The following is a 14,992-nucleotide window of genomic DNA, read 5'->3' on the forward strand; positions in this document are numbered from 1 at the left end:
GCTGCCACCAGGACATCATTGAGCAGACCATCGGGGTGCTCAAGCAATGGTTCCGCTGCCTTGACCGCTCGGGAGGAGCCCTCCAGTACTCGGCTGAGCGGGTGTCCCATTTCGTGGTGGTCTGCTGCATGCTCCACAACTTGGCCATCATGAGGGCCCAGCCCTTGCCACCAGGGATTGTGGGACCACCTCAGGAGGAGGAAGAGGGCGGAGGAAGAAGAGGAGGAGGAGGAGGAGGAAGATGAGGAGCAACAGGAGCGAAGGAGGAGGCAGCCACTCAATCGGACTTCCAAAAGGTCAGTCCGTGACTGCCTCATCAGACTGCGGTTCCAATAAATTAAACCCTAGATCCCCGTTGCTCACCACATCCCCATCATTCCATCCCTGTCACATGCCATATCACAGCGTAAAGCCGAAATGAGACTCCACAGAAGAATCCAAACTGAATTAATAAATTTATCAATAATCAGTGAACACATATTTACAACAACAATATTAATCACATGTGTGCAATCCCTTAGTGCCTGTTGTTACTGTGCCTTTGCCTACTCTAGTGCTCCTACGAAGTGTTGGCCCAGTGGCTGCAGCACGGCTGGTGGAAGGCTGCTGATTGTCCGTGTAGGAGACTTCAGATGGCCTTGCAGAACGCCCTCAACCAGTTCTGGGCCTGGATGTAGACTGCACCACTTCAGCATGGGCGGCAGTAGTCTGGGCTGGCTGGATAACAGATAATGACAAGAGCAATAGCGGAGTGGCAGTGGTGGGAGCAGGAATGCAGTCATCTTGAGAGAGATCAGCAGGTTCCTACACCCCTGACCCACTGCCACTCTCCCGGGGCAACACCTTAACATCCCTAGCAATATGTTGGAGCACAGAGTGCTGGCCTGCTGCGACACCGTGAAAGCCCCGGTCGACGGTGGTAGACCCAGCCACGATGGCAGCAGTCAGAGCTTGCGTGGCATCAAGCTGAGACTGCATGAGAGCAGTCTGAGATTGGATGCCACCAAGCATTGACTGCATTACAGCACTCGCCCTCCGGAGAGCTGGCCCCCGAGCTACCCTTTCCCCCTGGCCTTGCTGCAGCCCACTCGTCCCCAGTGCCTGACCCTATGCAGATCCCGCTACTATATTAGCCTCTAGAGAACGCGTAGTGCCAGTATCTGAGCTGGTGCCTGCGGGCGAGACATGCAGTGACGCAGTGTGTTCTCCCTCCTCCTCTTCTCCAGCCTCACTCTCTACGGTGCCCTCAGGGACATGCTGCTCAAGTGCTTGCTCATTATCCGACAACATAAAGGCACAAGAGTCGGGTTAAGGTGAGGGGGGGGGGGGGGTGGAGGCAGGAAGGGTGAAATGCATGTATATAGCATGATCAGCTGGAAAGTGCGAAACACTTGTGGGGTGAGGGGGAAGTGGGATGTGAGAAGAAGGAGTAGGGATGAACATACCATTGTTTTCCCTAAGGGGAGGGGGGGTCAACGTCGCCCACCACCTGGCGCCCAATAATCAGCAGCACTCTATCTTCCAGCGCAGACAGTGGTTGGGTGTCGGCTTGTCCCCCGCCTGTGCGTTCCTGCTCCTTATTGTGAGCCACCTTGGCCTGCAAGAGAAAGGCAAGTGTGTGAGTGAGTGTGGAGCAATGTGTTTGAGTGATGGGCCTGCCATAGTTTAATAGCTGTCATTGTGTGCAAGGTGTGAGATGTGAGTGTTGGTCAATAGAGATTGTTGGTGGGTGAGTGCTGGGGGTGGGGTGCTTTGGGCAGTGTGTGCAGTCTGTGGTTCAGATGGTGGTATGTAGCATTTGTTGAAGTATTGACTCACCCATACCACCCACGTGAGGTTGTTAAATTTCTTCCTGCACTGTGTGTCGGTCCTGGGGACCACAGTGCTGCCCGAGACGTGCTGGGCTACCTCCCTCCACATGGTGTGGAAGACACGGCGAGGGCCTCCTGCCACTTGCTGGGTAGAGCACCGCCTTCCGTCTCTCCACAGTGAACACCAACACTTCTCATGCTTGATCGCAGAATGTGCGGGCTCTCCCCCTGGGGCGTGGATCTGCCATGAGTACAGTTGCTTGAGTCGTCCGGCTCCTTCTACTTAACCTGCTGTTGCTTGCAGTGACAGCTGCACAGCCAGCAATGCTGAGAATGAGGTTCTACAGCATCAGTGAACCTCCCCTTTAAGAACTGGAAATAGCCTGTGGCAATGATGACTTGCAATTAGACTGCAAGCAATATTGGTCCACCCTTTGATTGTAATGCCAATGAACTTGGGCTTTAACGCTTGATTTAGCGCTCCAATCATTTCTTTGAGCAGTGAGCACGAATTTTGCGCGCAGTCTAAAGCATTAGCGCCTAGCGCTAATTCTCAAACTTTTCTAAAGATACTGCCCATTTCTGGGCTATAATGAATTTCTAGCCCAAATAGTCTTATATTGCTACTTTATTTACCTAACTGGAACAAAAGATGGACTTCAAATACAATCCTCTTAATTACATTAGCCACACAAAATGGGTACTCCAATGTCCTTCTCAACTTGGAACATCACTGCAGAAGAGGTAGGCATGTATGCTATCCATGACAGATTTGGTTCAGTGGTAGCATCCTCACCCGAGTCAGAAGGTTGTGGGTTCAAGCCACACGCCAAAGACTTGAGCACATAATCTAGGATAACATTTCAGTGCAGAACTGGTTGCTATGTTTGCCTACATTACAACAGTGACTATATTTCAAAAATAATTCATAGCCTGTAAAGCACTTTGGGACGTTCTGAGGAAGTAAAAGGCACTATATAAATGCAAGCTCTTTCTATCTATTGCAGGGGAAACCAGAGAACCCAATATGTGCAACGACTACAAGTCAGCCAAATACTAACTCACTTACCAAAACAAGTCTATTGGCCCAAGGGGGTCAGACACATGTTCGTCAGCAGACAGATGTTCGTCAGCAGACATAGAATTGTCTCAACTAAAGCGGTTACAGTGGCGCCAGAACACCAGTTCACCAAATTGGATGGGCTTTGGTAGATGTGGTGCAGCCATACTCGAGTTAGTTTCTATTACTGATTATTATTTTCATGCCAGATTTACACCACTATTTTAGCTTCCGCCTGGCAGGGGGAGTTAAGTGGGAGGCAGTTAAAATTGAGCAGGGGAACTTACCCACACTTTCCCACCCTGATCTGCTATTTTAACCTAAAGCCTGAGTGAGGGAACAGTGGTAGGTTCCCTGCCAGGAAAAACCTGCTGGGAACAGCAGCCAGGGTTATAAGAGGCCTAGTAAGGTACATTTTTAAAATTTAGTTTTAGTTTTCTTTTGGGCCATGAGAAGCAGGAGTGCTCCTCCAGGTCCCACAAGGAAACATTGGGGCTCCTCCGCCCCAGGCTTCCTCCCTGACTGGGAAATCCCCTCCACGTACCTTGTGCCAGGGAATGTCCCTCTACGACCCCGGGAGTTACCTCATTTGGCCCAGTTTTAATGGCTGGGCAGCCGCTTCCTGACAAGTTTCGGCCCTTTAGGTTGGGATGTCTGCAAGCGGCATGTTAATGAGGCCCGGCCATTAAAAATCAGCCGAGCCTCCCTGATACCACTCCTGGACGGGTCGGTTGGTTGCTTTGCAGCGTTCCCGCCTGGCAATTAAAATCGAGCCTGGTATTTAAATTTGACACAAAAATAGCATAATCATCTATTCATCCTAGACGGGAAATCAAGTATCTTTAACTCAACAGATTTCAATTCACCCCAGTGGGCCAAGGATTATCATGAAAATGTTTCACTGCAGCACTTAAACATTCAACTTCTATGTATATCAATTTATTAGTGCTGTACAAGGGAAAGCAGACTAAGCACAAGAAACCACATAGTTTGGATAAAGAAAACTAGCATCTCTTCACAGCAACATCCTTCATGTTACAATGTACTCTTATATTGTCCTACAGTTACAATTCCAACAAATAAAACCATACCCTCCCACCAAAAAAAACTTCATCCTTCTCATACCACCAATCCAAAATGCTAATTTAGTTTCAATCCATTTCCAATAGTTACTACGGGGAGGCACCAATGTCAGACTGTTTTAAAACAAAGATTTCACAGAAATATTATTTTCTACTTGGAACTAGACGAGATGGCTAATTTTAGCCTTACTACACCGTTAAAAAATAAGGAAATTTGAATTTACTTGCAGACACAAGGCAGGCACATTTTAAGTATTTAGAAATGCTATATAACATGTTTGTGTATCCAGCAATGATTTCTATGGTAATTTCCAGGCTTACCCATTTCTATATTATTGTTAAAAGGTTTAGCACATTAAATGGCAATTCAACAGAACTAATTTTAACTTGCAAGTATAAAGCAAAATAAGGAATTAAATGGAAAAATCATATCTAGTTTCTAGGATAGATTTTAAAGCAACCTGAAATATTAGGATGCAGTGAGGAGCCTTCATGGGTGAAATGGTCAGAGGCAGGCTGTGATGAAGACTTCTTTGCCAGATCCTGCTGTTTCTGTTGTTCAGCCTTCAAAAGTCTCAGTTGCTGTAGACGTTTACTGACTAAACTTACCCCAGACGTTCGACTGGCCTGAGCTCTTAATTCTGACAGACAGAAACAGTTAATGACAGAAGCAAAAGGAAAGTCAGATGTAAGAAAAAGTCAAAACAAAAAAAGGAAAAAAAAGTTCATTGGTATTTAAACATTTATAATCAAAAGACAAAGATCAGAAAGAATACCAGTGTCCCCTCTAAAGTGATCTTAAGTCTATGTGTACCCTATGATTTAGGAAAACTGAAACTTGCTTACTGTCATGCAATAATAGTCAGATTTCCTATCTACAGACACATATTAGCAGATTGAACTGATGGAATATGAACTAGCAACTAGTAAATTTAAATTTAAATTCTGGCAACTAGTAGATTTCCCACAGTGTTGGTCTCTGTTACTTGCATTTTTTTTTGTGTCTGTGGGTCTTTACATAGAGCATTTTCAATTATAAATGTTGACAAAAAAATCATAACATGAAGTTGCACAGCATGTGCTTACAGAAGCAAGACTTAAATAGAAATGTGTACCTTGCCAAACAATGCACTACGCAGATTCTAGATGGCGCCTAGTAGGAAATTAATAAGTTGTCTTCATAGAGGAGTTCAATCAAATGTTCATGGTCGCACTTCCTAATATTAATCTTTAACTAATCATCCGAAAACACAGCATAAGGTTCCACATGTACACTGATAACACCCAGCTCTACCTCACCATCACCTCTCTCAACCCGTACACTGCCTCTGATGTGTCGTGCTGCTTGGATGAGCAGAAATTTCCTCCAAGTATTGGGAAGACCGAAGCTATTGTCTTCGGTCTCCGCCACGAAATCTGTTCCCTAGCCACCGACTCCATCACTCTCCCTGGCCACTGTCTGAAGCTGAACCAAATGGTTCCCAACCGTAGCATCCTATCTGACCCCGAGATGAGCTTCCGACTCTATATCCACTCCACCACCAAGACCGCCTAATTCCACCTCCGTAACATCGCCAGTCTCCGTCCCACCTCAGCTTATTTGCTGCTGAAACCCTCATCCATGCCTAAGTTATCTCTAGACTCGACTATCCCAATGCTCTTCTGGCCAGCATCCCACCTTGTTCCCTCAGTAAAATTGAGCTCATCCAAAACTTTTCCGCCCGTATCAAGTCCCGTTCACCCATCACTCCTGTGCTCGCTGACCTACATGGCTCCCGGTCCGGTAACACTTCAATTTAAAAATTCTCATCTTGGTTATCAAATCCCTCAATGGCCTCACTCCTCCTTATCTCTGTAACCTCCTCCAGCCCTACAACCCTCCAAGATCTCTGCATGCCTCCAATTCTGGCCTCTTATGCATCCCAATTTTTATTGTTCCTCCATTGGTGGCCATGCCTTTAGCCTCCTAGGCCCTAAACTCTGGAATTCCCTCCCTAAACCTCTCTACCCCTTTAAGACGCTACTTAAAACCTACCTCTTTTTCCAAGCTTTTGGTCACCTATCCTAATATCTCCTTATGTGGCTCGGTGTTAAATTTTGTTTGGTAAAGCTCCGGTGAAGCACCTTGGGATGTTTTACCATGTTAAAAGTGTTCTATAAATGCAAGTAGTTGTTGTTGTTAATCTCCTATCGAGAGGTATAAAAGGACATCTCAAATGGCATATCAAAAAAAACCCTAGCATTGACGTAGGACTGATTCTTTGGATCCTCATCAAAGGGAAGAAAGGGTCATAGGAACGAGTAGACCATTCAGCTCCTTGTTCCACCATTCAATTAGATCATAGCTGATCTGTACCTCAACTCCATTTACACACCCTTGTTCCATACCCCTTGATACCCTTTACCGAATACAAATCTTTTCATCGCAGTCTTTAAAATTTTAATTGGCCCAGCATCCAGAGTCTTTGGGGGAGAGAATTCTACATTTCCACTATACTTTGTGTGAAAAGCACTTCTTAATTTCACTCCTAAATGGCCTACCTCTAATTTTAAGATCATTATCTCTTGTTCTGCATTCTCCTACTAGAGGAGTTTGTTTCTCTGTATCTACCCTATGGTGAATTTGTGCTGTACTCCTTCCAAGGCCAATATATCTTTCTGGAGGTACTGATGCCTAAAACTGAACAGAGTACTCTGGATGGGGTCTGGCCAAGACTCTGTACAACTGAAGCATCATTTCTTCATTTTAGAATTCAAAACCCCAGACGAACTGTGCATTAGCTTTTAGTGATTTGTGTACATGGGCACCTAATGCCTTTTGGTCCTCTACAGCTCCTAGTCTCTCACCATTAAGAAAATATTCCAAATTGTCTTTCTCAGATCCAAACACTTCCCCGGGTTGAACTCCATCGGTTATAGTTTTGCCCACTAAATTAACCTGTATGTCCCTTTGTAACTTTTTGCTCCCATCCAGATAACTTACTGTGCCTCCTAACTTAGTGTAATCTACAAATTTGGATATAAAAGTCTCTATTCCTTCAAGTCATTAATATATATGGTGAAAATATGACATCCTTTGTGACTGTGACAAAGGTAAACTACCCCTTCTCGTCCTTCGACTTATCTGCAGCCTTTGACTGGTTGACCACTCCATCCTTCAACCCCTCTCCACCATCGTCTAGCTGGGTGGGACTGCACTCGCCTGGTTCCATTCTTATCTATCTAATCGTAGCCAGAGAATCACCTGCAATGTCTCTTCCCACTCCCGCACCGTTACCTCTGGCGTCCCCCAAGTGTCTATCCTTGGTCCCCACCTATTTCTCATCTACATGTTGCCCCTTGGCGACATCATCCAAAAACACAGCGTCTGTTTCCACATGTACGCTGACGACACCCAGCTCTACCTCACTACCACTTCTCTCAACCCCTACACAGTCTCTAAATTATCAGACTACTTGTCCGACATCCAATTCTGGATGAGCAGAAATTTTCTCCAATTAAATATTGGGAAGACCGAAGCCATTGTTTTCAGTCCCCGCCACAAATTCCGTTCCCTAGCCATTGACTCCATCCCTCTCCCTAATATGTTTGAGGCTGAACCACGCTGTTCGCAACCTTAGTGTCATATTTGACCCTGAAATGAGCTTCCGACCACATATCCGCAGCATAACTAAGAACGCCTATTTCCACCTCCATAACATCGCCCGACTCCGCCCTTGCCTCAGCTCATCTGCTGCTGAAACCCTCATCCATGCCTTTGTTACAGCTAGACTTGACTATTCCAATATACTCCTGGCTGGCCTCCCACATTCTACCCTACGTAAACTTGAGGTCATCCAAAACTCGGCTGTCCATGTCCTAACTTGCACCAAGTCCCGTTCACCCATCACCCCTGTGCTCACTGACCTACATTGGCTCCCGGTTAAGCAACGCCTTCATTTCAAAATTCTCATCCTTGTTTTCAAATCCCTCCATGGCCTCGCCCCTCCCTATCTCTGTAATCCCCTTCAACCCCACAACTACCCCAGCCCCAGATATCTGCGCTCCTCTAATTCTGCCCTCTTGAGCATCCCTGATTATAATCGCTTAACCATTGGTGGCTGTGCCTTCTGTTGCCTAGGCCCTAAGCTCTGGAATTCCCTGCCTAAACCTCTCCGCCTCGCTACCTCTCTTTCCTCCTTTAAGACGCTCCTTAAAATCTACTTCTCTGACCAAGCTTTTGGTCACCTACTCTAATTTCTCCTTATGTGGCTCAGTGTCAAATTTTTTTGTCTTTTAATACACCTGTGAAGCGCCTTGGGACGTTTTACTACATTAAAGGTGCTATATAAATACAAGTTGTTGTTGTTGTTGAAAAGCTGAAACCTCAGTACTGATCCCTAGAGTACACCACTTGTCACACAGAATCATAGAAGTTTACGGCACAGAAGTAGACCATTCGGCCAATCGTGTCTGTGCCGGCCGAAAAAGAGCTGTCAAGCCTAATCCCACTCTCCAGCTCTTGGTCATAGCCTTGTAGGTTAAGTGCAATGAGGGTTTCTGCCTCTACCACCCTCTCCGGCAGTGAGTTCCAAACCCCCACTGCCCTCGGTGAAAAAAAATCTCCTCAACTCCCCTCTAAACCTTCTACCAATTACTTTAAAACTATGCCCCTTGGTTATTGACCTCTCTGCTAAGGGAAATAGGTCCTTCCTATCCACTCTATCTAGGCCCCTCATAATTTTACACACCTCAATTAAATCTCCCCTCAGCCTCCTCTGTTCCAAAGAAACCATCCCGTATGCCTTCTTAACCACCTTATCTACCTGGCCTGTTACTTTTAGGGATCTGTGGACATGCACTCCAAAAGGTCCCTCTGTTCCTCTACAATTCTCAGTATCGTACCATTTATTGTGTATTCCCTTGCCTTGTTAGTGCTTCCCCAAATGCATTTCCTCATACTTCTCCAGATTGAATTACATTTGCCACTTTCTGCCCACCTGGCCAATGAGCTTTCTTCCTCATTATCAACCACACGGCCAATTTTTGTATCATCTGCAAACTTCTTAATCATGCCCTCTACATTGAAGTCTAAATCATTTATAAAACCACAAAAAACAAGGGACCTAGTACTGAACCCCACTGGAAATAGCCGTCCAGTCACAAAAACATCCGTTGACCATTATCCTTTGCTTCCTGCCATTGAGCCAATTTTGGATCCAACTTGCCACTTTTCTTGGATCCCATGGGCTTTTACTTTTCTGACCAGTCTGCCATGTGGGACCTTGTCAAAAGCCTTGCTAAAAATCCATGTAGACTACATCAAATACGCTACCCTCATCGACCCTCCTTGTTAACTGCTCAAAAAACCAATCTAGTTACTCAGACACGACCTTCCTTTAACAAATCCATGCTGACTGTCCTTGATTAATCCGTGCCTTTCTAAATGACGATTAATACTGTTCCTCAGAAGTTTTTCCAATAATTTGCCCACCATCTGAGGTTAGGCTGACTGGCCTATAATTACTCAGTCTATCCCTTCCTCCCACATCCCATCAATCTGAGAACAAACCCTTTACCCTACTTTTGGTCTCCTACCTCCCAACCAATTACTGACCCATGTCACAAGGTTACCTCCAATTACGTGATCTCTCCTTTTTGGTAATAATCTCGTATGTGGAACCTTACAAAAAGCCTTCTGGGGAGAGTGGGGGAATATAGTATTGAGATAGTGGATCAGCCATGATCATATTGAATGGCGGAACAGGCTAGAAGGGCCGAATGGTCTACTCCCGTTCCTCTTTTTCTATGTTTCTATATAGACAACATCCACAGACACTCCCCTATTCACGTTAGTGACATCAAAACATTCAACTAGATTAGTCAGACACGACATACCCTTCATAAATCCATTCTGACTCTCTTTGATCAACTGATACTTGTCCAAGTGCTTAGTCACTCTGTCTCTGATGATAGATTCCAATAACTTCACCACAATTGATGGTTAAATTGACAGTCTGTAGTTACCTGTTTTTTCACTCTCCCTCTTCTTAAATAATGGAATGCATTTTGCAATTTTCCAATCCAAGGGCACAATTCCTGAATCTAGAGAGCTTTGGAAAATTATGGCTAATGCATCTGCAATTTCCTCACCTAGTTCTTTTAATATGCTTTTATAGATTTAAGCCCCAGGAATAATCAACTAACTAGGTCTAGGAATCTTGTGGAAACTCACTACTATGTACCTAAGCATGACCTTTTTTTATATTCATAATTTAGTTGTTCAGTGCCTTCATCACTGTTAGGCTAAAGCTTGTCTTAGGCTCTGAAGGAAGATCTACATTACGCAGATGTTGACAGCCTGTTATATAAATTAGTTAACGTGTCTGTAAGTATTGTTGAATGCATTCTTCTAGCAGAAAAGTCAAAGCGGATAAATCAAGCCAACTTTCTCTGCTCAAATGACTGTAGATGGACCAGATAGCATACAGGGCCAGGCAGCTGCCATATCCATGCCTGTGGTATCTGTAGTTGCAGAGCCGTCTACTAACACAGCACAATTAGGTACTGGATCACCCCCATTCGCAGAGGCAGTTACTGACATGCAGCAGCCATCCCACCTTACTTCCTCTTCTCACTTGGTAAACATTTAGAAGAAGTACATGATTAGGAAGTAGAAGGCACACACCATACATTGTACCAGAGAAGAAGCATGGGGGTAAATCACACCAAACATGCACACACCACATATTGTTATGATTAAGACTATCTATCTAGATGGCATATTTTATAGAATTCACACAGACAGGCAACGCCAACAGTAATTTGCACTGCAGAAAAAGATGATCTATGGTCTGCCTGTTATCCAACAAAGCATTATATGAAATCCAAAACTAACAGAAGGTGAGGAAGCTTTAAAAAGGTTGTTTTAGTTCAATTAAAGCAACGGAAATCAATCTGTAGTTCAGCAGTCAGGGGCCCCATATTGCACTCACAAAAACTAAAAATTTTGCTGCTTTCAGTTTAGTCATATTTAGCAAATGTTCCATAGTTCTCATTTTTGAACAAATAGATGGGGTACCATACTATAGCTGGCCTTGAGCCAGATTGCTGCATACAAGGATATATGCAAGGATTTTCTCTCATGAAATCATTCCATTTATGCATAACTTAGTTACAGTAAAAATATTTGACATTATATCTAGCTACTGCTGGCCTTTGAAACTAACTACCAATTTATAGCTATCGTAGCAAAATTCCTTTGCATGTGCTTAAATAATTACACTAACATTGATAATTCAATGAATCCTCCATGTGGTTTTATATATTATAGAAAAGATTCATGCTTTATAGAACTATTGTTCTGCCCAAAAATGACTCATGTAACTGTCACTAGAAATCCTCATACAATAGGTCTGTTTTATTAGCTGTCAACCAGACTTTTAGTTTCAATAGGAAGGAAAGGGTGAGGATAGACATTCTAGTAAATTCAGGCTGTTGTAAAATACTGAATTTAACTTCAGAAAAGCATTAGTATTACCATGTAGTCTGCACTTCAATTGCTCATTCTATGAGCTGCTGATCACAGGAAAGTAAATTGGCATTTTCAATTATTTTTCCAAAATTTGCTTTGCAATTTTTTGGTTGTGTAAGATTTGGAAATAAACTGGATACGAGGCATGAAGTCACAAATAAATTGTTCCATGCCACTCATTGGGTATGCTGGAGTAATATATACAACTTATAAATCACAACATACAGTTGTACTATTGTAGTACTATTTGTGAATCACTATAGAGTATCAAAGCTGAATTTCATTACTTTAATACAAGCAAAGTAATTTCAAAATAGCTGCCTTCATTTCATTTCAAATTACCCCATGCCTATGCCTTTCACAACAAATAGGCCATGTATTTAGTGGCGCAGCATGACTCCTACCAACTTGCCCCATTCCTCTGCACTTTGAGGTGTGCCACAGAAACAAAATTTGAATGGTATTCATTCAAAAATCTTAAAGTTAGATATGAACAGGAATCCAAGGCTCTTGAAGGATTAGGACATATTTACTTTCTCAAATATAGGCATTTTATTTTTGGGAAATGTTAAGTAGGAAGCCAGTTCAAACTGAAACCAGAATTTCATATACCAAGCTCTTGGAAAAATAGCTGGAAATCTAATATAGATTTTCTTTTATTAAAAGGAAAGTGTTACCCGTACTGTAACGAGCATTTACAGTCATATGTCTTCTTACCTGATTGTGGGGGATTGTCAGTTGACTGAGGGGGGCGCTTGTGTTCACCATCAGGTGAAGAGAGGAGAGAAGTGGAAGAGGAGCCAGCAGTTGAGGAGGATGTTGATGGAGCCGGAGCTGTAACTGTGGAGGAAGATGAAGACTGAGGCAGCTGATCAGCTGGAGCATCAACCTCCATTGTACCTTCTCCGGTTTCTTCTTGGGCAGCTGGTGTGCTTGAATCGGACGCTTCTGATCTACCAGTGTTTCCTGTCATAAGAGAGTAACCCCATTATTTTCAAATCAAAACTCCATCAGATTTTCACCAACATTGTACTTCGCACTATAGTGAACAAAGTTAGCGTAAATAAAATAAAACTTTGCGAATTTGCTACACTGATTTTCAGAGAGGAAGAAAAAAGTAACTACTTGTAAATTATTACTGCTGACTTGGCGTGTGGAGCTGCAACCTCATACTTAAAATACTGGCGGAGGTTATGTTTTAGAGAGTTGGAAGTTTTTACGGAATTTCACTTTGGAAGAAGATTTCCACGAACTTGGCTTTTCAGCTAACAGATGAACTAGTGTTAAAACATAGTCCTGTTATCTCTGAGATCTGGGTTTCGAAAACAGACCAAGATGATGGGGCAAAAATGTATTTGTGATAGCTTTACAAAGACTCAAGTAGTTTGAGTGTCTTCAATCCTGTTTATCGTGGAATTAAATATACTCTACAAAATTGTGTCTCAATCACTTTTGAGCTTTTACATTTTATTTGTTACAACTTTTTTTAAAACCCACAGAGCAAGAATGAGATAGGTGGGTCATTAACATAATGAAGATTGTCTTACTGTCCCGTTCCCACTGGAAATCCACTAACCACCATTTTAACTTGGGAGCTGACTCTTGCGACAAACGTACCGGCCTAAAACAGGCAGGTGCCTCATTAATAAATGCAAATCAGGTCCTATGATGTAATTAGGACGCTGATGCGATTTTAACTGGGTGGATCAGAATTCCGCCCAGCGGCCAGCCCGCTGAATAAAACCTCATGGGATTGGTTTCACAAACTGACTGACATGATTGGAAACACTATTTAAAGGGGCACTCGGCTGCAGGCACAGATCATAGGAATCACTGTGCTATTGAGCTTAGTGGATTTTGAAGGGCTTTCTGAGCTTATAGATTGCTTGTTTCTGATTTTTTTTTGCCTTACTCATTCTGATTAAACACTCTCTGCTTGTCATAGGTGCCATTTTTGATTCTTTGCTTTGGATAAAGGAACAGTTGGAGGAAGAGGAGCAGCTGCAGCAGCAGCCTCAACAACCAGAAGCAGCAGGTGGGCTTTATTTGAAGACAGAACGTGAGGCAGGTTGCTCGTAGAAGGCAGGGTCTGTCGGCCAAGAGTTAGTTTCCTGGATATATCAGAGGAGCACTGTATCAAGAGGCTGTACTTCATCAGACACGCTGTTGATAATCTAAACAGCCTGTTGCAGCAGGTCCTGCTGCCTGCTGGACCAGGGAACCATGCTTTGCCAGCGGTTGTCAAAGTTACCACCATCCTTAAGTTTTTCATCTCAGGCTCCTTCCATGCTTCTATTGGAGACCTCACCTGATTTGCCCAGTCTACAGTCCACGGCAGCATCAAGCAGGTCGCTAGTGCCCTCTTTGCCGGAACCAGATAACATTCCCATGGACACTGTAGTGTATGTACCTTTAAGAGGAACTATGTTTTTGAAGCCCCTGTATACTGTAGTACCAGTAGTGACCACTCGGGTATATAAGCCTGTGTAGCGTCTTGTGTAGTTAGTTCACCTCCAGACTTTGTTCAGTAAACACTTATTAAATCAACTCCTGCATTCCGTGTCTCCATTAACACACGGACCTAACAGACACCAACAGCTAGAATGAGAGAACTTTGAGATGTGCAGCAGCGGCTGGCTGCTCTCATTCAGGGCATAATAGGCTGCACTCCTGTAACTATCAAGGTATAAGGAGATGAGCTGTGAGCTTTTGTGAATATGAAGGGTTTTCATTCCATCAATTTACAGCTGGTATACGATCGCAGCAGAAGGATAATGCAAGTCTATGCTAGCTTTGCTGTCAGCTGCCACAATTCCTTCATCCTGCAACACTCATTCATCAGGAATGTCAGAGGATGGCTGCTAGGGGACAAGGGATACACCCTACACACATGGCTGATAACTCCACCCCCTGCAACTCCAACAAGCCTAATCAGTTCGGGTACAATCAGAGGCATATGACCACCAGGAGCATTATAGAGCACATCATTGCCATATTGAAGCAAAGATTTAGGTGTTTGAATCAATCTGGGAGCTCCCGACAATATGGCCCAAAGTGCGCCACACCATTTTAGCATGCTGCATTCTGCACAACCTGGCAATGCAAAGAGGACTGCAGTTGGAAGGGCATCAAATGACAAGGAAGAATTGGCTGAAAGTGAGGGCAAACCAGAAGGAGGAAGAGCAACACAATGCATAGAAGGTAGAGGGGCCGGGGATCAGTTAAAAGAACAGCACTTTTGGTGACGAGCCTATCCCCCTCCACTGAAAAGTTACAGAAATCCCCTCTGCATTAACAGTCATTGTTAGCCACTTCCTTAATCTTGCATTAAAGAGCATTGAAACCATGCAACCAACCTCTATCAATGGCATACTACCAATGCAGACAAAGGGGGGAATTTTAACTCTAAAAACGGGTGGGTTGGGGTCGGGTGGGAGGTTAAAGAGCTAAAAAACTGAATCCTGACCCCAACCTGCTCACTTCCAGTTTTAATGGAGGCGGGAAATTGTGGAGTCCGGTTCCAGCC

The 14,992-nt window shown here is 43.9% G+C and overlaps 1 protein-coding gene across 9 annotated transcripts in view; it reads right to left on the minus strand.

Annotated features, from left to right (window-relative positions):
• Window positions 1–14,992, minus strand: part of dcaf6 (ddb1 and cul4 associated factor 6) — a 176,055-nt gene that overhangs the window by 82,594 nt on the left and 78,469 nt on the right. For 6 of the 9 annotated variants that reach the window (XM_086006714.1, XM_086006712.1, XM_086006713.1 and 3 more), the window contains 2 exons: window positions 12,184–12,432; window positions 4,415–4,594 (listed from right to left, as the gene is read on the minus strand). In XM_086006714.1, the coding sequence (XP_085862840.1) occupies window positions 4,415–4,594; window positions 12,184–12,432 (429 nt within the window). The remainder of the gene's footprint in view (window positions 1–4,414; window positions 4,595–12,183; window positions 12,433–14,992) is intronic. The other 3 variants (XM_086006716.1, XM_086006719.1, XM_086006715.1) reach the window with 1 other exon arrangement.

Source organism: Somniosus microcephalus, chromosome 14 (genome assembly GCF_052327205.1).
Source record: "Somniosus microcephalus isolate GS21.2 chromosome 14, FLI_Smic_1.0, whole genome shotgun sequence".
In the NCBI taxonomy this organism is placed as follows: domain Eukaryota; kingdom Metazoa; phylum Chordata; class Chondrichthyes; order Squaliformes; family Somniosidae; genus Somniosus; species Somniosus microcephalus.